Here is a 23,417-nt window from a genome sequence, read left to right as displayed (position 1 = left end):
CCTGTCCCACTGGTCCCATTCTGCTGGGTAGGATATTTTAACTTACTATATCCAAGCTACTGCTTCAGACACTTAGCACCTGAGGCATTTCCTAAGGACAGACAGCAGAGGAATTGCATGTGGAATTAACTTCTTTGATAAAAAGTTATCCCATCTTTCTGCTTTTCATTTTTAGTGTCTATTCTGCTTATGAAATCCCTATATTAAACTATACTCTTTCTACCTGCCTGTTCAGTGTTTCCTAGATATTAAAGCAGATGAGAACAGCAAGGCATTTTTATCCCCAGTTGGAACCAGGGAAATGCATGCCTGGAATTGTGCTTTTCTGAGAGTTTCGTGAAGGGCAGAATTGGGCAGAAAAATAGCGAGGTACCTTGTTTGGTATGGAGAGAGCCTGAGTTCTAATTCAGCCTCAGCTATGGGAAAATGAGATTTGATGGGCTCATCTACAGAATGGGTAGAATAACATGTGCCTTGCCAACCCTGGATAGGAAAGCATTTTATACAGCAGTCCCCCTATTTTCCAAGGTTTCACTTTCCAAGATGTTACCCAGAGTCAACCTCAGTTCAAAAATATTAAATGGAAAATCCTGGAAGTAAATCATTCATAACTTAAGCGCCGTTCTGAGTAGCTTGATGAAACCTCATGCCATCCTGCCCTGGATGTGAATCACCTCTGTCCAGGGTATCTATGCTGTGTATGTCCCCAACCGTTGGTCTGGTAGCAGCCACCACCTTGATTAACAAATCGACTGTCATGGTATCTCCGTTCAATTAATCCTTATTTTGATTAATTATAGCCCCAAAGAGTAAGAGTAGTGATACTGGCAATTCAGATCGTCGTCGTCGGCAGCCGTCCGTCTCGAGAGACGATGGTGTAGCTTCTTAAGAGTCCATCTGCACCGCCGAAAATGGCTGTGCAGTCCGACTCGGGAGTGACACGGTATCTGTCTCCTCCCGTGTTGAATCGACATCTTGCGATGACGCTGAAGCTACAGAGCCTGGGCAGGGTGATATGGAGGGTCTGCTGTTGCCCATGCAGCAGACCCCCCCTCTCTTCGCAGCTGAAGGATCCAAGGGAAAGACGGAGTCAATACAGCTTGGCTTCAGGTGCGCCGCAGGAGTTGCCGGTGTTGACTACAACGTCAAACAGCCTTAGGGACTCCGGCTCCGGATTTTCTGTCGGGGTTTACTCCCTTAGCCTTTCCCCTGAAGAGGTATGCCGCAAGGCAGCGGAGGTTTTTTGGAGTCAGAGTTTTCCTTCTCTGATGTACCCTGACTGGAAGATCGAACCAGCGACACTTAGCTCGCAGGCCGACGCTCAATCCACTGAGCTAAACCAGCCAGGGCCACAGGTGTATGTACACATACATATTGTCATAGAATAAGGTCTATGCTCTATGTACTTTCCATAGTTCTATCATATTTCTGACTACTATGGTTTTTTTTTCCCACTTCTAGAAAGCTATTGGAGGAATAAGCATGAGTCTATCTATGCCACTCAAGTAACTCACAAAATATGCTTTCTTGTCACAGCTTTATCTGTGAACATCTTTACACTTTTCAAGACCTCGGCAGATGATCATCCAGCCCCTGTGTAAGCACTTCAGTGGCTACAGTTCCCTAGTTCACTGGCAGCCAACTCTGTTGTCAGACCACTTAGACTGCACAAAGTTCTTCCCTATATTGGGCCAAAATCTGCCTGCTGTAATTTGCCCCCACTCTATCTTCTGCAGATACAGGGAGTAAATCAATGCCCCCTCTAATGTGATAGCATAGAAATACTTGAACATAAGTAACAAATCCTAAATCTCCGCTCACCCAGACTACAGGTCCCTAGAGTGTTCAGCATGTTCCACGTAAAATGAAAAGGAAAGTCAACACTCACCACACTTCACCATTCCGACCTCATAGCATTTCCGAAGTCGGCAGGCTTGGCAGCTTTTGCGCCGGTTCTTGTCTATTGTGCACTGATTAGTAGCTGGACAAATATAATCATTATGTCCTTGAATGCTTCTTTTCTGATACTGGCAATTCAGATATGCCAAGGAGAAACCATAAAGTGCTTCCTTTAACTGAGAAGGTAAGTATGTATGTATGCATGATACAGAGAGATCTGATTAAGATCATTGGGGAGAAGTAGGAGGGGCCATAGGAGGAGTTTGTTGAGGCGATGGAAGGCAGTCTAGGATGGGATTGGCTGGGAAGCTGAATGCCTCCAAAGCCAATGGAAATAAAAAGAGCGCTCGCTCTTTGGCTCACCAGCTTTTCTGGCTCCTGAGCTGACTCTCTCTCAGGTTCTGGCTCTGGCTGTGGCTCCCTCTCAAGGTTTCCTCAGGCTCTTCTTCCTCAAGGATGCCTGGATGGTGGTGCTGCAGCTGCCTGCATTTTCCCATGGACGGTATTTTGTATGGGAATGAACTCTGGGCACAGCCTAGGATCAGGCTGGCCTGGAAGAGGGTGGCAGGTTTATTCTTTAGGTGTTCTGGAGGGAACAGGCTTTGAGGCAGAATCCTGCCATCCTTCCAGAACTGTGTAGCTTTTATGTATTATGTTGTTTTGGTTTGTAAACTAACTTTATAGAAACTAACAGGGGAAAAGTTAAGAGAGCCCAGGTGTTAGAATTTAGCCTTAATTGAAAAGATTAAATAATTAAAGCTGACTTGATAGGCTTAAGTGACTGCTTTTAAGTGAAGACTTTTCCTTTATCACCAAACCTTTGGGTCTGAAACTTTGTCTAGAGGGTGGTGGCGGGCGGTAGGACCCCAGCTTGCTGTTTGGTAATATGTATAGGAAAGAACATTGCATATTTAAGGTTCAGTACTACTTGTGGTTTCAGGCATTCACTCAGAGGTCTTGGAAAGTATCTTCTGTGGATAAGAGGAGACTACTGCAAACTACAAAATAATTTATAATATTTTAAAAAGTTTAAATTCTGTAGGGTATTTTCTAGTGTATAACCAGTAATTGGAACTAGTTTAATACCAGAAAGGAGATAGCTAAATAGAGAAGCTGTGCGGGTTTTATGCTTTTCCATCAATGATAAATGTTGATTAGTTTAATGGAATTAAATTATGACATCTAGGGGGCTTTAATTATTTCATTCTTGTTACAAATAATTTAAAGAGACGATGTGATGAAAAAATAAAGTATGACTTTCACAATAATAAAGACAAGGGTTTGAGATCCCCCTCTGCTGCTTACCAGCAGGAAGACATCTGTTGAATGGGACAATGTTCCAGCCGAATAGGTTAACTTCTCTTTTATTTTTCTAACATGTAGTTTGGTAAAATAGTATCTATTGGTTAGGGTTGTTATAAGGATTAAGTGTAACAAAGAGAAAATGCCTGACACGATGCCTAATTCACAGTGTGCAAAAGGATTTATTTCCCATTTCTCATTTTCTCCACATTCTTCATAGAGAAGAAGGGGAAGGTGAGGTCCTCCAGAGGACTTTTAGAGGAAGAACTCATAAACTGGGGGGTTCTAAAAATCTGAGTCATCAGGGTGTTAATGGGCTTAGCTCTTCCTTGTTAAATAGCCCCTTTCCCAACTTCTATTTTAAATACTTGGCAGATCTCAAAATAGGAAAATATTGTTATTTTTTAATCTACATAGTTACAGAACTGTGGTAGCTGTAGAAATTTAATAGACTGAAAAAATAATTGGAAGTAATTCCTTAAATTACTCTTAAGAAAAATTATCTTGTAATTCTTTAATTTCTTCTTCTTCTCCTTCTCTCTCTCTTTTTTTTTTATTTTTTGCACGAAATCTTTCTTACTTTCTTGTTCTGAGCAGCACAGTCTGCTCACGGATATTACTTAGATGGTACAACTGCTTAGGGATGGCCCATCCTGCTTTGTTCATTTTCATTGTGTTGGATTATGCAGATACCTTGATCAATTTAAAAGTCAGCACAACAAAAGATGGTATATCTTGGATCAATTTTTTAAAAAAATAATAATTGTAAATTAATTATGTAATCATTAATGAAAAATTTTAATTGAAGAAATATTAGAAAATGAACATATGCCTCCAAATCCCATTACACAATTAATCTTTTTTAAATGTAAGAATTCAGTTGTCCATTAGATTTTTAAATAGTAATAGCATCATAGCACACATATACTGTTTTATGATCTTTTTTTACTTAGCATTATAGTCTTATCATATCTGGAAATACATATATTTTTAAATAATTATTTTAGTTGCTGCATAGTATTTCACTTTATGAATGTGCCAAAAATTATGTGATTCTCTGTTGATGAGCAATTAGTATTTTTCCTTTTTTAATATTTTAAACTGAGCTATAAGTATGCACTTGTATAATTATTTCCATAGGATAATTACCTAGAAATAATTCTAAGTCAAAGATGAATGCTCTTTTTAAGGCTTCCAGTGCATATTTCTAAGTTGACCTTCAGAATGCAAGAAATCTACCAATGATTAAGTCCATCAACAGTGTAAAATTATCACTTAAAAATAATCAAACAAGTTGAGTTTAATTCCTTGTCATCTTGTAGTGGTATTTATGTTTTAGTAAAACAAAACTATAATAAAAAAATTTAACAGGACTGTTTCATAACAGTTATTTCCTATTCCTTCTCCCACTTCCCTGTAGTTAATTTTACCTTTTCTCTCTCTCTTTTCTCCCTTCCAGGATGGAAGTATGATGTGATGGACATAACTATGGGATACTGTGTGGGTACACGACCTCCTCCTTCTTGCCTCATCCTCCTGTTTCTCAAGCTCTTGGCCACTGTCTCCCAGGGGCTGCCAGGGACTGGGCCCCTGGGTTTCCACTTCACACATTCCATTTATAATGCTACAGTGTATGAGAACTCAGCTGCAAGGACCTACGTCAACAGTCAGAGTAGAATGGGCATCACCTTAATTGATCTGTCCTGGGACATCAAATACAGAATAGTATCTGGAGATGAGGAAGGCTTTTTCAAAGCAGAGGAAGTCATCATTGCAGATTTCTGTTTTCTCAGAATAAGAACTAAAGGTGGCAATTCTGCCATATTGAATAGGGAAATTCAGGACAATTATTTATTGATAATAAAAGGTTCTGTCAGAGGAGAGGATTTAGAAGCATGGACCAAAGTGAATATTCAGGTTTTAGATATGAATGATCTGAGACCCTTATTTTCACCCACAACATACTCTGTTACAATAGCAGAAAGCACACCTTTAAGGACTAGTGTTGCCCAGGTGACAGCAACAGATGCAGATATTGGTTCCAATGGAGAATTCTACTACTACTTTAAAAACAAAGTTGATCTCTTTTCAGTTCACCCCACAAGTGGTGTCATCTCTTTAAGTGGAAGATTAAATTATGATGAAAAGAATAGGTATGACCTGGAAATTTTGGCTGTGGACCGAGGGATGAAACTCTATGGAAACAATGGAGTGAGCAGCACTGCAAAGCTTTATGTTCACATTGAACGGATAAATGAACATGCCCCGACTCTCCATGTAGTCACTCATGTTCCTTTCTCACTGGACAAAGAGCCGACATATGCAGTGGTGACGGTTGATGACCTAGATGAGGGAGCCAATGGAGAGATTGAGTCTGTTTCCATTGTGGCTGGGGATCCTTTAGATCAGTTCTTCCTAGCTAAGGAAGGAAAGTGGATAAACGAATATAAGATTAAGGAGAGAAAGCAGGTCGACTGGGAGAGCTTCCCATATGGCTACAATCTCACTCTTCAAGCAAAAGACAAGGGGTCACCTCAGAAATTTTCTGCCATAAAGATAGTCCACATTGCCAACCCCAAGAGAGACACTGTCCCAATCAAGTTTGAAAAAGAAATGTACGATGTAAGCATTAGTGAATTTTCCCCTCCTGGTGTTGTGGTTGCTGTAGTAAAATTAAGCCCTGAACCACTAGATGTGGAATATAAAATATCTCCTGGTGAGGACGCACAGTACTTCCGAATTAACCCTCGGTCAGGTTTGATTGTCACAGCACAGTCACTGAATACCATTAAGAAGGAGGCTTATAAACTGGTGGTAACAAACAAGGACGGAGATTTAGAAGCACAAGTCACCATTGGCATAGAAGATGCAAATGACCATACCCCAGAATTTCAGCAGCCCGTGTATGATGCGTTCGTGAATGAAAGTGTTCCAGTGGGGACAAGTGTTCTGACAGTTTCCGCTTCTGATAAGGATAAAGGAGAAAATGGGTACATCACCTACAGTATTGCCAGCCTCAATTTGTTACCATTTGCCATTAACCAGTTTACAGGCATTATTAGCACAACTGAAGAACTGGATTTTGAATCCTGCCCAGAAACTTATAGGTTCATTGTCAGAGCCTCTGACTGGGGCTCTCCATACCGCCATGAAAGTGAGGTAAATGTGACTATTCGGATAGGAAATGTCAATGACAACACTCCTCTCTTTGAAAAAGTGGCTTGCCAGGGAATTATTTCATATGACTTTCCAGTTGGGGGTCACATCACAGCTGTCTCGGCAATCGATATTGATGAACTTGAACTTGTGAAGTACAAAATCATCTCTGGAAATGAACTTGGTTTCTTTTATTTAAACCCAGACTCTGGTGTTTTACAGCTTAAAAAGTCACTGATGAATTCTGGCATTAAAAATGGTCAATTTGCCCTCAGGATTACAGCAACAGATGGAGAAAATTTTGCGGATCCCATGTCTGTTAACATTTCAGTCCTACATGGGAAGGTGTCTTCAAAGAGCTTCAGTTGCAGAGAAACCCGTGTGGCTCAAAAGCTGGCAGAGAAACTACTCATGAAGGCAAAAGCAAATGGGAAACTGAATCTGGAAGATGGATTTCTTGACTTTTATTCAATGAATAGGCAAGGACCACATTTTGACAAGTCATTTCCTTCTGATGTGGCTGTGAAGGAGAATCTGCCAGTTGGTGCTAACATCCTGAAGATTAAAGCCTATGATGCCGACTCTGGCTTCAATGGAAAGGTGCTATTTACAATATCTGATGGCAATACGGATAGCTGCTTTAATATTGATATGGAGACTGGGCAACTTAAAGTCCTTATGCCCATGGATCGAGAGCACACAGACCTCTATCTCCTTAATATCACCATCTATGACTTAGGTAATCCACAGAAATCTTCATGGAGGTTGCTGACCATCAATGTGGAGGATGCTAATGACAATAGTCCAATTTTTCTTCAAGGCAGTTACACAGTTAACATTCTTGAAAGTTTAAGTATTGGTACTGAGATTATTCAAGTGGAAGCCAGAGACAAAGACTTGGGTTCTAATGGTGAAGTGACTTATTCAGTTTTGACAGATACACAGCAGTTTGCCATTAATAGCTCAACTGGAATTGTTTATGTAGCTGACCAGTTAGACCGGGAATCTAAAGCAAACTACTCATTAAAAATAGAAGCCAGGGACAAGGCAGAAAGTGGTCAACAGCTCTTTTCAGTGGTCACTGTTAAGGTTTTTTTGGATGATGTCAATGATTGCTCCCCAGCTTTCATTCCCAGCAGCTATAGTGTGAAGGTTCTTGAAGATCTCCCCATTGGCACTGTCATTGCTTGGCTGGAGACCCATGATCCAGATCTTGGATTGGGGGGTCAAGTGCGTTATTCTTTGGTCAATGACTATAATGGGAGATTTGAAATAGATAAAGCAAGTGGTGCCATTCGCTTGAGCAAAGAGCTGGACTATGAAAAGCAACAGTTTTATAACCTCACAGTTCGCGCTAAAGACAAAGGACGGCCTGTGTCTCTGTCATCTGTTTCCTTTGTTGAAGTGGAAGTGGTGGATGTCAATGAAAATCTCCATACCCCCTATTTCCCAGACTTTGCTGTTGTTGGATCTGTAAAAGAAAATTCACGTATTGGAACAAGTGTGCTGCAGGTGACTGCCCGAGATGAGGACTCGGGGAGGGATGGAGAGATCCAGTACTCCATCAGGGATGGCAGTGGTCTTGGAAGGTTCAACATAGATGACGAGAGTGGTAAGTGTAATCTTTTGTATCAGAGGTGTAGTTTCACCTCTCATGAATCAACATTGCAAAAGTAAACAGATATTTTCACACTAAAATGTCATGACAAGTGAGGTTGCATTTGGTGCAGAGATGACACAGTAAAAGCTATTTCTTACAATGTATTGGTTTATAAGAGCTGATTATACAATAATGGCCATCATTCTCAGTAGGAGTCCTTATCGTTTTGTTTTTTCTTGTTTAGCCCTATTACCAGGTTATTGTTTGGTGGGCATTCAGTAATTTTCACCTCTGTTGATTGCACTTTTGGCTTTCACTAAATTAAGGGTCCTGATAAAGTAAATTACTTTTGAATTGACTTTAAATTAGAAGTGTGAAATGGATTTTCAAATGGATCTATATACTAATCTTTTCCTTTACGGTAATACTTCGCTGAAGTGATACTGCATCGGTTGCTTGGTCTTTCTTGTTTCACAGGCACATCTGGCCCTTGGACAACAGGTATTTGTACTGTATATACCCCATTAGCATACGGAGGTATGCTTCTACAAATATTATTATGACAGATTAGAGCAAGCATGTTGTGGATTTTTTTAAATTGATTTTAAGATTTTATTTATAAGAATTTATTTTTTAATATTTTTAAATATGGGGGAAATTTACTCAATATCATTACTGTCCCCTATGTATTTATTTACTCTCCATCATAGATACAGATATGCATATATTTTCTCTTCTTGTTATTCTTATTATATGTCCTTAAGTGTACATGTGCCTCAATATGTGCATATATGTATGTGTTTCTTGACTAGCACCATGCATTTTTCTAGTATACTGTAGACTGTAGACATCTCAAGACAGGGACTGTGTCTTTAATCTTGTGTAAGTAGCAATATTAGCACTTTATAATCTTCAGGTCATGTTTATATATATTAAATCATTTTCAGTAACACTCATAGGTATTTTTCCCCCCAGTAATGATGATGATAATTAAAATAGAGAGTGGAAGGTCCATTATAGGGATACTAACTGTACATCAATAATACTAGAAAAGGAATTTGATAAATTGTATTAAATATTGGGTAGGAGTTACAAAATATGTATCCTTACAGATTTAAACTGTTATTTTTGTATACATGGGTTCTAATTATGGGCAGAGTAAATTATAAAATTTGTCTTTATAACTGTAATAAAGGAAAAGGTAAATGTCAAGAAAATTGGGGTCTGATGCAGCCACCTCCTCTGTTTTATTATATATAACTGGCTATTCAATTGAAATATATTTTCACCTCTGAAGTAAAAAATGAAAAAGACAGGGAAGTAACTTATACTGACTGTCTACTCTGTGCTAATACTTTACTACTAATAATAATGACTTTGAATACTTACAATGGGCAACACACTGTGTATGAGGGCTTTATATGTCTTATTTATTTCTCCCAATAGCCCTGTGATTAGAACTAATAATCAATTCATGAACTGACATTCTGAGAAGGTATATAACTCCGAGTCTAGCTTCAAACTTAGCTGTGAGTATCGCAGTATGCTATACTATCTTGCCATCTAAAGAAAAGTATAGGCTTCCTTGCATGTTCCTCGATATACTTGAATTAGGTATTGATCTAAATCTGCAAGGCAATAAAGTGTTAAACAAGTTTTAAAGTCCTTAAACCCTGGGCTCATCGGCTGATGACACAGGTCATTAATCACCCTTCCTTTTTCCTTAGAGTCCCATTGTTTGTGTGGCTCTGCAGTTAGAGAAGCTTACCTTTGGGACTCAGGTGGACATGGTTAGGTAGGTCAGCAGGAAGGTGTTGGACTGAATCATTAACCACTGCTACCCAGATGACTACATTAAACCACATTGAATTGTTTTATCAGGAGGTTTCATTTTGGTGTAGCTTGATTCAGGGAAGAACAGGATCTATTTGATGAGAGTGGCCTAGATTTTCCCCATTTTGTACTCATTTTGGGTGTTACTTCAGAAAAACATGTGTATAGTTTCATATGATGATATAGCTGCCCTTTTAATTCTTGACTCCAAGGGTTTTATATCCTTTATCTCTGTTGAGAAAACAACTCACTGTTCTGCATTTGTTCTGTAAGATTCTCATGTGCATAAAACAAATTTTGTCACAGATGACAATAATGCCACTTATATTTTGACATTGCTACATGACTTGAAAAGCCCTTTTTCGTGGAACACAAACTCCTTTGAGTTAAAGAGAAGCTATGGGAGTCATGTCAGGTCACATCCCCACAAGAGGGTATATATAGATGAATGTAGAACCCACATCTCTCCTCAGTCATTATTCAGTTCTCTCTCTCTCTCTCTCTCTTGCATTCATTACATGTTTCTGATTTACTTTCTCAGAGGACTTTTAATTTTTAACACTATGGTAGCAGTGTCCTTTTTCACTTTTCATTTTATTCTCTTAGAAAGTAAAACTTAAAAAAATACTACAGAAAATAAAGAGGTTTGGACTTGATGTTGAAATTTTTTAATGAAGTTTAGAATTTTCACATAATAATATTCTTAATCATCTTACTTCCTCCCCTCTCAGCTCTTATACATTTTAACAGCTAAGCCCAAGAAGCTGATGAGGAATGATTGCCTGAACTTGTGCCAGGGAGATGTTAGGGTTAAGAGGAAATTTGGCAAATGTGTGCCCATGGTGCTGTTGGGTTTGCACTGTTGTTGAATAATCCATCAGCTCTTAGCTTCCCAGTGTTAAAACTCATGGCTTGAGCTGCTGGCAGAGTGAACAGTTGTTTATCCCTGCAGCTGTTACTGAGTCTCAAGTTCAGACTCCATTGTCTTCATTTGACCCTTGGGCATAGAATGGCCTCAATTTGTTTAGATTTTTGTCTTTCAAGAAACTTTAAGTCTTCTGCCAAGGGTTACTTAATAGCTCACATTGTTTAGTGGTTCTCAAACTTAGGAGTGCACATGAATTAGCTGCAGAGTTTGTTAGCAATGCAGATTCCCAGGGCCAAGTCCCAAAGGTTCTGATTCAGTAGGTCTGACATAGGAGCCCAGGAATCTTCATTTAAACACTCTTAAGTATTTCTTTTGCACGTGGTTTGGAAATACTACCCTAAATTTACTTGGGTTCTTCAGAGAGTGTCTACCAGATTTTGTCTTTTTTGTCAAGTCCTTTTCCTTATTTTTTTGAAAAGCAGGGCATTGAGCTCATATTTTAGATAAATTTCTTTATTAGTCAAATTTTACAATCCAAATGAATTTTCTGTATTCATTAGCAGTGATAGTTTTCCGATTACCTTTCCAATGGGTCAAAATTCTATTTCTGGGCTTCAGTAATTGTGTGCTCCTGTTTTGTGAAACTGCATATGCTAGGATTAGTTGATCCATTTAGTAGTTTTATGTACTTAACTTCTTTGGAACTCAGTGAACAAAACCATACCTTTGCAATTCTCTACCATGCACAGGCATTTAATAAATGTTTAATAATGTTCACAATAAACAGATTAACTGTGGGGCCCCAACACAGTGGATTTGATCACAATTTAAATTACTAGTCTGGAAGACGCAATGTAAGCATTGTTTCCTTCACTAAGAATGCATTTTTGTTCTTTGACACAACAGGAATTCATATTCTTGAACTCTCAGGTTTTAGATGGCTTAGAAAGGGCACATTGTCTATTTTAAACTATTAATTTTTATTAGATAATTTTGCAAGCTGCAAACTTAAGCAATGGTTTCACCCTTCTTTCTACTTGAGGTTGAAGAAACACTTAACTTTGGATAAATAATTTCTAGTTTAGGATGTTAATCATGGATAATTGGGAAGATATTTTTGCTGTTCATTATGGCTAATTATATATATATTTTTCCATTTATCGGTATCTGTTTTGTGCCAGGCACTGTGCGAGCTGCTTTGTGGATACTATTTCTAATTGTCACAGTAGTTCAGCAAGGTAGAATTTAATGATGCTTGCCCAGTTAGGGTCATACACCTGGAAGTTATCAGAGCTGGGATTGAAACTCCAGAAATAGACTGCAAATATCATGTTAATCTCGTTCTTTCCACTCCAGTATGCCATAATAACCTTGTCAAGTATATGTATTAGTTACATTTTTCTGCATAACAAACACACAAAATTTCAGTGGCTTGTCAAAACAGACATTTCTTTCTTGCTCCTGAGTCTAAGGAACAGTTGAAGCAGCACTATTGCAGGCTGTGAATTGAGTTACAATATGTTCCAGATATGTTCCACATGTCTTCCCATTGTAGGATGCAGGCTGAAGAAATACACCAACTACCTGGATCCAATGTTCTCAAAGTGGAGGTTGGAAGTGCCAGAAGGCTGCTGGAAGCTCGCAGTGCTTCTTAAAGCATCTGCTCAAAACTGGCCCACATTCTGTTAGCCAAAGCAGGTCATAGGCCAAACTCAGCATTGATGTGGGGAAGGGAAGAGTACTTATCTTATAGAGTGAAGGAGAGAGAGGAATGAATAATTATTTAATAGCAATACAGTCTGATATAGTATATGACAACTCTCACTATGGTCTTTATAGCCTAAAATTATTTGGGTGCCACCCATGCATAAAGCACTGGGCCAACCACTAGTGACACATACAGCTACAGGTGTGGAGTGGGAAATTTCCAGTGTCTCTGAGAGGTCAGAAAGCAGCTGCAGGTGATGATGCTTGTGGCGATGGCAGCAGTGGTTAACAGTGCCTGAGCACCATCTCTGTGACAAGTTCTGTGAAAATACTTTATACAGATCATCTCATTCAGTCATCCCATGAGGTAAAGACAATTGTTTTCTTATTTTTACACCTTTGGTATTTTCAAAGGAAAAACTCACATGCACCACATACACATATGCCTTTATTTTTACATTTCTTTATATTGAGATTCTAGCCAGCATTTCTCCAGCTTATGTTAGCACAGAATGCTGTCTTTATTGCAAATGTTTGGATAGAATCAGCAGAGGCTAAGGAGATCTAATGCGTACTCTCATTCAAACAGACACCCAGAACAAGTTTCTCATACTCATTAAGCACAGTAAACTGTTTTTTGTGTGTGACAGACTATTCCAACAATAACTATAACTTTATAATTATGTTTAGTACCTGTGCTAGCTTTCTCCTATTTGCCGCTCCAGATCACTCTCCACCCTCCTTTCTGTTTTGCGTCCAGATACCTGAGCTCCTTGGCCAGTGGGCTCCTTTGCTCCCTGACATCTGTTGGTTCTGCCAGTGGGAACAGAGAAGGGAGGAAAGAGTTAATTCAGGTTACTTATCCCTTTGACTCTTTCCACACTGGTTACTGGTGACTGGCCACATCCTTCTGTTGATGGGTAGAAACAGTTCCCTACTGTTATCAACTCTGGAGCACTACATTCTGTTGTTATTATTATTATAATTTTTCAACACCCTGCCCCCACCTTTGTAAATAAAGTATTTATTTAATGCTTCTCAATTACCCAGTGTGAGTGTACCATCTGTTTTCTGACAGGACCCTGACTGATAAAATATTCTTCTTATGTAAATATTCTAAAACAAATTCTAAGTTTAATAATATTTCTAGGGGAGAGGAGAGGAACATGGGTAGAAAGAGAGGAAAGGTTCTAGGCAAGGAACATGTATAAAGGACCCGTGGACATGGGCAACAGAGTGGGGATTGACTGGGAATGGAGGGTGGGCAGAGCAGAGAAGAGCAATGGGGAAAATTGGGAAAACTATAGTAGAACAACGATAAAATAAAATAAAATAATTCTAAAACTGATATTGTTTAGCAGTTCCTATTAATTCCAGTCTCCATGATGCTGCTCTCTGTGTGTTAGCCCATTTTATTGGAGACCTGGAAAAACAACAGAATGATAATAATTATATAGTGCTTTTCTTTCACAAAGAAAGAAAGTGAACCAGAGGACTTTGTCTTCCCATCTAGCTTATGCTTTCACATCTTTTCTGTGATGAAAAGAAAATACTTTGCTGAATACCCTGGCCCACCAGACAAAGGAAAAAGAAGAGTTGGACTGGATGATGCGGTATCAGGATTTTTCAAGTTCTCAAATGTTGTGATGTTGTGCTTCGATCTTCTACAGGGAGAAGGATTCATTTCAACTGGTGGTCAAGGGGAAAAAAATTAAGACATAAAACTGAGTAACTTTTATTGAGTCATTTCAACTGAAGACCTGGTTGCTAGATGCCAGTGCTGAGTCTAATACTGTATATAGCCTCTATTCATCAGCTAGTTGAGAGTGAGTGAATGAAAATCAAGAAAGAGAAAAATGTGTTTTAGAAATATGAGGAGACTTTTGTCATTGCAAAAACCATTAGCCCAGCCTGGACATTTAAAGTGGCAGGTAATTCTAATAGTAGCATACCTCTTGCATAATGTAATAATATATAAGCTTCCTTTTTCTTCTTTTTGGAGACACCAGAAACCATATTTTATCTTATGGTAGTCATTAATATTTCTAGCTTCTTTTCCTCCAACTTGCCTTTAACTTCTTCCTTAATATGTTGAGGAGTAAGACAGATGTGACTTGGTGGCTTTGGTGCGATTCATGACAATTTCATACTAAATGGCATTCCCCATCCTCATTTTTTGTTTGAGATGATGTTTTACCTCCACCCATGCAAGTCAAAAGAGACTCAATGAATTCTGGCCCATTTTACTGTTAAAATTTGCCCTTGGGACCAGAGCAAGCAAAGGAGAGAAATGAAGTTATGATCAAGTGACAGTAGAAACTTTTATTGGATCTGGATTTTTAACCTTAGCTCTAGACTTTTTGAACATAGTTTTTTTGAGAGAAAAATAATGTTTCCCAGAGGAGCCCTGAACAGTCCACAACATTCAGATGAACTTAGTGGTTGTCATGTAAGCCAGGTGGGAGAAAGGATTAGAAGCTTCTGGAAAATAATGAACAGCATGTTTTTATTACTCTTTTCAGCAGGTGCCTTCTTCTTGACCTTTTCTTAACTGTCGACTGAAGACAATTTAGGTTTTAATAGAGAACTGTTGGTTCAAATCTGTACGTCTGCATCTTGTAGCAAGTTTGAACTGCTCTTGTCCCTGTGTAACCAGTAAATAATAAAAATGACCGCCATAAAAGGGAATCTAAATATGGTGGCAAGCCAGCAACCTGGAAATGTATGTTGTCTTTTCTAACTGGAATTTCTTTTATGTTAATAATGGAAATGTTTAATGGTTCACCTCACTCTTCATGTCAAGGTCATTATTTCTGCAGTACCAAGTGACATTAAATTGTTTTTATTTCTTTAATCAGTCAGAATGAAATTTCACAGTTCTAGTAAGCAGAGGTTACAAAAACTATCAAATGGTTACATCATGAATTAATGGTTCTTTAGGTGTGGGATTAATGTATTGCCCTCCATGACTGGATAGCTTGTGTCATTTCAGTCTTCTAAAAATGTTTTTGCAGGTGTTTTGAAGATACTTTTATTTATCATTACATTTGGAAGAATTACAGAGTTTGTTAAATATTTATGTGATGCTGCTACATTCACAATGTTTCATTGAAAGGAAAATGAAATGAAAATTAAAATGGGCTGTAGTCTGTATTTTTAGCTTGCTAGTTTTGGTGAAAGCATGTCTTATCAACAGTCAGAATCTACACAGAGCTGTGTATAGCATTCAATTCAATTTATATTAAATTCTGGGCACTGGTATATTTTTGAATATAATATCACTCTACAGATTTTCCCATTGGACATTGGAAGATTTAGTGGCTCTTCTAAGGCCACTCTTTGTGATTAAATTCACAGATTTTCATTTGCATAACATAGGTAATATTCTAGTTGCTTTTAAGAGGCAGTATGCTGGTGAGAATAACACTGAGTTAGAATAACATTGAATATGAAATGTTTTGAGTTAAGAAGTGAATAAAAGTTGAAGGAATTAGGCTAAAAATTTGATGTATACACACATACACTAAAAGATGTTATGATAAAAACATCAAGGCTTTGTGGTTTACCCACAATATCAAATAAATAGAGCTTAAACTATTTTCATAGGTTTTTTTCTCTGCTTGCTTCTGTTAAATCTGCCTCTTCTCCATGTTTCCCTTCTTCCTGTGTTCTTGCCCCCCCCCACGTCTTCCTTTCCCTCATGCCCACATTTATAATTCGCTGATTTCCTGCTTTCCACTGAAAAGGATACAGAGAAGATTAAGTCAAGGACTAGTAGAAACTCATTTAATTGCAAACTGTGACGCCTAAGCGCCTGTCCCAGACATTCATCATGTTCGTCATGGCCTTAGCTCTCATCACCTTTTAGTATTGTGGCATGATTTTACAAATTCTGATCAGAGACAAAAGATTTGAGAAATAACTGGAGTATTAGAGCGGGCTGTTGATCTATAAGCAAGGCTCAGTTACCATGGAATGCCTAACCCTGAAAAGGACCTAAGCTTTGTGGGGATGGAAACTTATATCTCGTATAATTTTGAAAGCCTGCTTTTAGAAAAAGTATGAGAAGTTATGACTACAAAACCATTATAGTAGTTTGGAATAAGGAAACAACTCTCAGCTCATCAATTTGAAAGACAACGAACACAGTACATATCCCAAAACTCAGAAAAGTAATATATTTTTGTTAATTAAATGCCTGATATATCTAATACTCCTTTTTTCTTACTTTTTTTGGTTGCATCTTTGGTTTGATAGCTTTTTTATGGGGTAACAATTTGTAATTGTTTCTATAGAAAGTACATACTCGAAACAAATACAAAATAACATTAGACTTAAATTATAATAAAAAATAAAATTTTAAAGAAAGAAGAGTACAGAAAGCTTATTTTGTTTTCCTCCAGTGTTGCTGATTGAATTTTATGTTTTATTATTGAGAGTTTAGAAATGTACTAAATTTTCTATATTGGTGTTGTTTTTGAAAAAAATCAAATATATTTCTCACATGAGCCATAACAGATGTGTTTGCTGTTAATACTGCTATAGGTCTGTGCTTTATAAACAAAAAAAAAAAAATCTAGTAATTTTTGTTTCAGTGGATCTAATCAGCAAAAGAAAAAAAGCATGGTGCATATATAATTTATAGGCTGAATTCCAGAAGAAGACTTTCATTTTGACTTTGTTACCTTTCCAATTACAGGTTTATAATGACTGAGGACATTTCCTCAGACTAGCTTTTGGCTCTGTACACTTTGAGCCTACTTCCTCCTCCCCCACTGCCATAATTCTGGCGCTGGCCACCACAGGATATGTTCATATGGTGATGCAAGTACTAGTCCTTCATTTCCATGCTATTATACAATGGTAGATGTCTCAGTCCAGTATGTAGTTGGAGTATTTTTGGAATCCATTTCTATACTGGAACAACTAACAACAGTTTGACTATACATAGAATTAATTGTAAACCACATAAATATATGCTACTAACTACACGCTAAATGTGTCCTCAGCTCAATTCTCCCTGGTACCGATGGCCCAATTACTTGTAGCTGCTCTACCTGATGATCCCCAGTGTCATGAGGAAAACAATGTCATTGGAAGGAAAAAAGAAAGTTTTAAAGTCAATTGCAAAAATGTTTAACCATGTGAACCATTGCTATGTCCTCCCTATGGCTTGAAGACTTTGACTTTGATAGCATCATATTAAATATTTATCTGCCTAACAATGTTAGTAAATGAACATTTTTTCTGGAAGGAATAAGTCTTCAAGGTGATGAGAGATAGTGACTACACTTGTCAGGCCAAAAAGGTTGGTCCTGATTTGAAAGTTGGTGACACCTAGACCAGGTTTAAGGAATTTGTCACCCTCATGTATTATTAAACCAAAAGACAAAACAGTGCAAAGGACATAAGGTCAAGATTGCATGTGAGTGGATCTGGCTCCCAGGTGTCTCCAAAGAGGTGCCCTGGAAGTTCTGTTGCCAAAGCAGTGCCTGAAGGGTAGGAAAATCTGCAAGTTCAAGAAATACAGAGACGGGAGCTCTGCCCTTTCAGAGCAGATGGCTGGTGAGAGAATTGCATTGTTCAGTGGGCTCACTTTTTTATAACATCTTTTTGGCAGTTCACTGGTAAGAACACACTAGGATCTGGAAGTAAATAAAAAAGGGCCTTTGAGAGCTGTCTTAACGCCTGTCATAGAGTTCTTTCGCTTCGACTCACTGTCTGCATCGTAAAAGTATGACTTGGCATTTTTCGCTAACTAATGTGGGTTTCACTTAACCATAATTTTCATATTATTATTAAATTTTATTATAGATAATCGAATTAGTACTATAGTAGTGTACATCAATAGCACATCTCACGGGCTATGGCCTGTGCAGTGCCTGTGATTGCACAGCACCACCTATGGAGAAAGTGCTTGCGAAAACCAACAGCCGGATGATCCTTCCTTCTGGGCGCTGTGGAAGAGTAGCTCCATGTCTTGGCTTGGCTGCAAAACACTTTAGAGATGGAGGAGTTGCTGTCATAGATGAAGGTTATAGAGGAAATATTGGTGTTGTACTGTTTAATTAAAACAAAGTTTGAAGTAAAAAGAGTGATCGAATGGCACAGCTCATTTGTGAACAAATTTTTTTATCCAGAAGTAGAGAAAATTCAAGTTTTGGATAACACTGAAAGAGTTTTAGGGGTTTTTGATTCTACTGGAAGACTTAAAATTCATGCCAAGAATAGAAAATGAGAAAACATACTTTTTTTTTCCTTAAAAATAGTTTTTGTTTAGTGTTTTGGTGTTTTGCACTTCTATAAACTTAATAGATGTAAGAGTACTCTCTTGGCGTCACAGATAACTTCACTTTTTTGTGTTTTTTCTACATCTGAGTGTTGTGTAAGTCTGCATGCTAACTTAATACATTTTATTTTTTCAATCAAATGTACGTCAATTACAGATTCTCCAGAACTGTATTATTTAATTTGCTAAAAACTACCCCTTAACAACTTATTTTTTCAGTTTGCTTTATAAATCATAAGCAAAACCTTTTATTCAATGAGTTTTAACTCTTTCACAGGTACATATTATTATATAAACTGAACTAGAAGATAATAAAAAGTTAAAGTTAAAAACTTGCACTGATGTACATGAACTTATGTAGACCTTATTTACTTTTATCCTACACATAATTCTAATAAACTAGTATTTTAGAAATTGCAAAGCACAGATATTTCTATAAGTAGCATACTAACATCATGAGAAATAACTGTTAATCTGGGAGCAAGTGAAATAAATAGCTAACTCCCATTACATGATTATTATGCACCAGGCATTAAAAAGTAATAATTCATTTGCTGTTCACAAGCATTCTATTATTATCCATATCTTACTGATGAGGAAACAAAAGCTTAATTTTAAATAGCTTGTCCAAGGTTTCACAGCTTGTGGTGGAGATGGGATTTGAATGAGACAGTTCAGCCCCAGAGTCTGAGGTCTAAAACACAACACTTCAGACTCTCTGGGTGAATAGCCCTAAGTATCTCCATAAGGATAGAAACCCAAAGGGTGTCCATCACTTCATTACCACACAGTGTAATAGCTGGTCATTATTATGAAAGCTCCCAGATATTGTCTGAGTCTGCTGCTAGAAAACAGAGCCTGGGGCAAAAGTTACAATACATGCTAATGTTTTATTAAGGCTGCTGATTCTAGGGGAGTAAGAGTGAGGGAAAAAAGGAAGCCAGGTTGGAAAGAAGAGAGACCAAATATAAATTGGTTTGTTATTAAATTGATCATAGCTTCAGCCTGTTTCTCAGGAACTCTGCATGTCTCCAGGGAGGCCACATAGAACTGCTGCATCTTGGGCTATAGACCTCGAGTTGAAGAGAAGGGAAAGCAATTCTTCTCTTAGCTCTTTCCCATTTTAGACCTCTTATTGGTGAGATATGCCACCCAGGACAGTAACTTCCCAACTCTTCTGGAATGTGCTTGGTGTGCCTGAGCAGTTGGTGTGGAAGCCAGTACTTTGTGGTTATGGTACAGTGTGGTCATTGTTCATCCATTACAGCCTCTCCTATCAGCTACAGGGGAGCTTCTTGTACTGTTGTAGCAGCAAGAGCTCCTGTCAGGAAGCTGGTGAATGGTTGAAGCCTGGGGTTAGCAGAGCAGGTTGGACTGAGTGGGTCTTGGTTGCACAAACTGGATCTGAGCAAAGAATTAGAATGCATTTGGGGAAGATTTTTCATCAAAATAAACAAAACCTAAGCAAAGCAAAACACAAGCCATAAAATTGTGGTGCCTACCTGGGGGAGTGTTCAGCTACATACGTAGAAAGCTCAGCTACACAACACATTTCCTAAAGGCTATGACTCTGATTGGCCAACGTGTTGTAATTCGTGTTTCTCTGGACCCTGGGTTGCTTAGAACTGCAAGGAAAACTGTCAGTATTTCCGATTCTGTGACTGATGTGGGCAAAGCATCTTCTTAATACCTCTGAATTTTTGCACGCACCTGACAGCGAGTGCTATTTTATCAAATCTATGTGTTTGAATTCACAGGCTAGAAATGCAGAGGGAGGCTGAAGACAACCTAGAGGTTGAGGTCTGTTGAACTTACTTTCCCATCTTCATTTCTTGTCACATTATCCCCATTGTCATTGTCCCCATCATCAGTACCATCTCCAGTATCATCTGACACTTATGAAGGACTCACTATCTATTAGACAATCTGCAGGGTGTTTTGCATACTTAAGCTCATTCAATCCTCAAGTTAAACTTATGAGGCAGGTACTCATTACTAAAGATTTATGGGTGCGATAATTGAAGTTTAGGAAGGTTAAATCACTCGCCCAGTTTTACAAACCTGGTAACAGAGCCAAGGCTTCAACTCACATTACCTAATTCCACAGCCCCTGGTTTTGTCCTGACCATGCACTGTTCCCAGGCCATAAAGGGAATATCTGCAATGTTCAGTCATTCATTATAATATACATTGATGTTATGGCATGTAATATATAGTATAATGAACATATAGGCTAAATATGTATATTCAGTATAAATGTACAATACATTATGTAATGTAAACAATTATAAAATACAGGGTGGGGCAAAAGTAGGTTTATGGTTGTAAGTACATGAAACACAGAATTTATTCTTGTGTTATTATTTATTATTACTGTATTATTTTCCATGCAAACAACTGTAAGCTTACTTTTTGCCCCACCCTGTATTTTATGCATGTTATAATGCTTTATATTGTTATGATCATGTGTGTTATTATTATATATTTATTGAGCACCTACTGTGTGCTAGGCATTGTTCTAGGCAATAGTTTAGACCAGTGAATGAAATGGACAAAAATCCTTATTCTTGTAACATTCTAATAATAATTAAGAAATAAGTATAATGAAATTAATAGAAATAAATCATCAAGATAAGTATAATACATAATGTGTTAGATGTATTTAAGTGTTAAGCAGAAAAATAATGCAAGTGAGGGGTAAAGGAAGTGGACTCGTGATGGTGGGTTCCAAAGAAGGCCTCTGGATTAGGCCCTGAGAGTCTTTAGATTGTAAACTTGTTATTTCAACTTGAAGGAAGGCAAGAAAGGTGGTGAGCAAACTCCGTTGATGGCCACATATAAACTCAAACCTCTCTTTGTGATGAACGAAACTACTATGCACTGTAGGAAAAATATAATTTAAAAACACCATTGTAAGTGTAGATTTCTTAAACACCAAAGTATCTACTTGGAAAGCATTTTCCAGTGAATCAAAACTCTTGATGTAAATGTGCCCTATTTTGGATTTCCTTTAACACCACCACATCTACACCATAAGAGGAAAGGCATTTTCACTCCCTCCTCCCATGTTAAATAGATAGATATTTCCCATCTTCCTCTGAAGTCTGGTTTTCTAATACATAGCATTTGTACTTTTATTGTTAAACATGTTATCTTTCATCCTGTCAGTTTGAGCAGCGGCTATGTGAAGTGTGGTATCCTCGCTGCTGGGCTTGGAATTTAGTCCTGCTTAGAGAACGTCCATTCTTGTTGGGAGGTTAAAGCATGCATGCAGGAAAAGTAGAAAGGTATTGTCCTGTTTAATAAAATAGATACACAACTCATACCTAAACTACTAATTTTCAAAGAATTAGAGTAACTTAATACTCTTTCTGCTGAAATTAAAATTGAACTGAATTTTAAACACTCTCTGATGGTTGTTTTGGAGTGCATTTAGTGTGGAGCCCTGCATGGACATTCAAGGAAGGGGAGACTTGTGGAGATGGAATGACTTTTCCATGGCCCACAGCTGGTCATTGGTGTAACTGAACTTTGAACCTAGGACTTCTAAGCCTGGCCACTGTTATGCTTGATGATTCAAAAGATGCTTTTATTGATGTCTTAGGGTTTTGTCATTAGCTGTATTTTTTTACTGAGATGTGGAGTTCTGAGTTTGACTAACATGGCTGATGCAAGAGTTTTTTGGTGTCACCCCCCCCCCCTTTATGTTATTTTGCAATTTAGGGTTTCACATTCTGTTATTTACTGACCTAAAAACATCACACATAACATCTGAAGTATAGATGAAAGCACATTTTTTAATCACACATCCTCAGTTTTTAGTCACAGAACTGTTTAAATTAAATCATTAGCATATGCAAACATTCCTTTTCCCAAAGTGGTTTTCTATTCTGCAATTATTATGTTATTTTGGGTAAGACAAACAAAACCAACATTAAGACACTAGACATTAAACTGAGAAGCAGTATCATTGTTATTTTAAAGTATTAGGGAACTATTAAAGCACAAACAATACAATTCTTCCCCTGTGGCTCCTGGCAGTGCCTGTAAAACAAAGTGATGCCCCTGGGTGCCCCAACTTCCCTCTGTGAACACTGGGGCGTTGAAAATTCTCTGCTGGGATTCACTGCGTAGACCACTTACTTTAGCTGAGGGTAGGGGGAAAGACAGGCTCTGCATTCTTTTGTTCTGATCAAACCAATGCAGTTTCTCCAGCTGTTAGGTCAAATTTCCAACCCTTTAGTAAAATTAAATTGTCTGCTTTGTCTAGTACCAATTTGAGTTTCAGGCAAACGGAGCTGCAGTGGGAAACCAGCCCATGTGGGGAGCAAGACTGTGCAGTTGACTTTCCAGCAAATAGTTAATCATTCTGGGGACCTCCAGTGCTCATTTAATATGCAGGGCTCCATACCCAGATTTGAGTAGGTGGCCTGTCACTCTCGAGATTTCTGTCTGTTGCAGGGGAGTATTTCCTACCCAACGCATGAGGTTCTTAATAAAGATGTTGGAAACAGCAAACCTGCTGTGTTTTGGCTCCTAACCAGAAGCTGAATAAAGATCAGAACTTCTCTCTCTCAAATGGATCCTAGAATCTCTCACTTTGGATAATGAGTGTATTTTTCTTTGCCTGGGTGTTTGTTGTTAAGTGTTTCTTTGTCTTTTAGGGTTTCAGAGCTGCTCTGATTTGGCAAATCTTGAATAGACATATGAACCTTAAATAATTGTACTGAGAAATACAGAAAATATTGAGCAAGAGGCTATAA

At 38.0% G+C, this 23,417-nt stretch overlaps 1 protein-coding gene across 3 annotated transcripts in view; it reads left to right on the top strand.

Moving 5' to 3' along the window:
* Positions 1 to 4,669: 4,669 nt before the first annotated feature.
* FAT3 (FAT atypical cadherin 3) overlaps positions 4,670 to 23,417 on the top strand; it is a 516,537-nt gene continuing 497,789 nt past the window's right edge. For all 3 annotated transcript variants that reach the window (XM_090265750.1, XM_090265749.1, XM_090265748.1), the window contains exon 1: positions 4,670 to 7,969. In XM_090265750.1, the coding sequence (XP_090121876.1) occupies positions 4,678 to 7,969 (3,292 nt within the window). In that variant the 5' untranslated portion in view covers positions 4,670 to 4,677. The remainder of the gene's footprint in view (positions 7,970 to 23,417) is intronic.

The sequence above is a fragment of the Furipterus horrens genome, unplaced genomic scaffold (assembly GCF_987537825.1).
Source record: "Furipterus horrens unplaced genomic scaffold, mFurHor1.1.pri manual_scaffold_2, whole genome shotgun sequence".
Classification (NCBI taxonomy): Eukaryota; Metazoa; Chordata; class Mammalia; order Chiroptera; family Furipteridae; genus Furipterus; species Furipterus horrens.
This window is presented reverse-complemented; position numbering and strand designations above follow the sequence as displayed.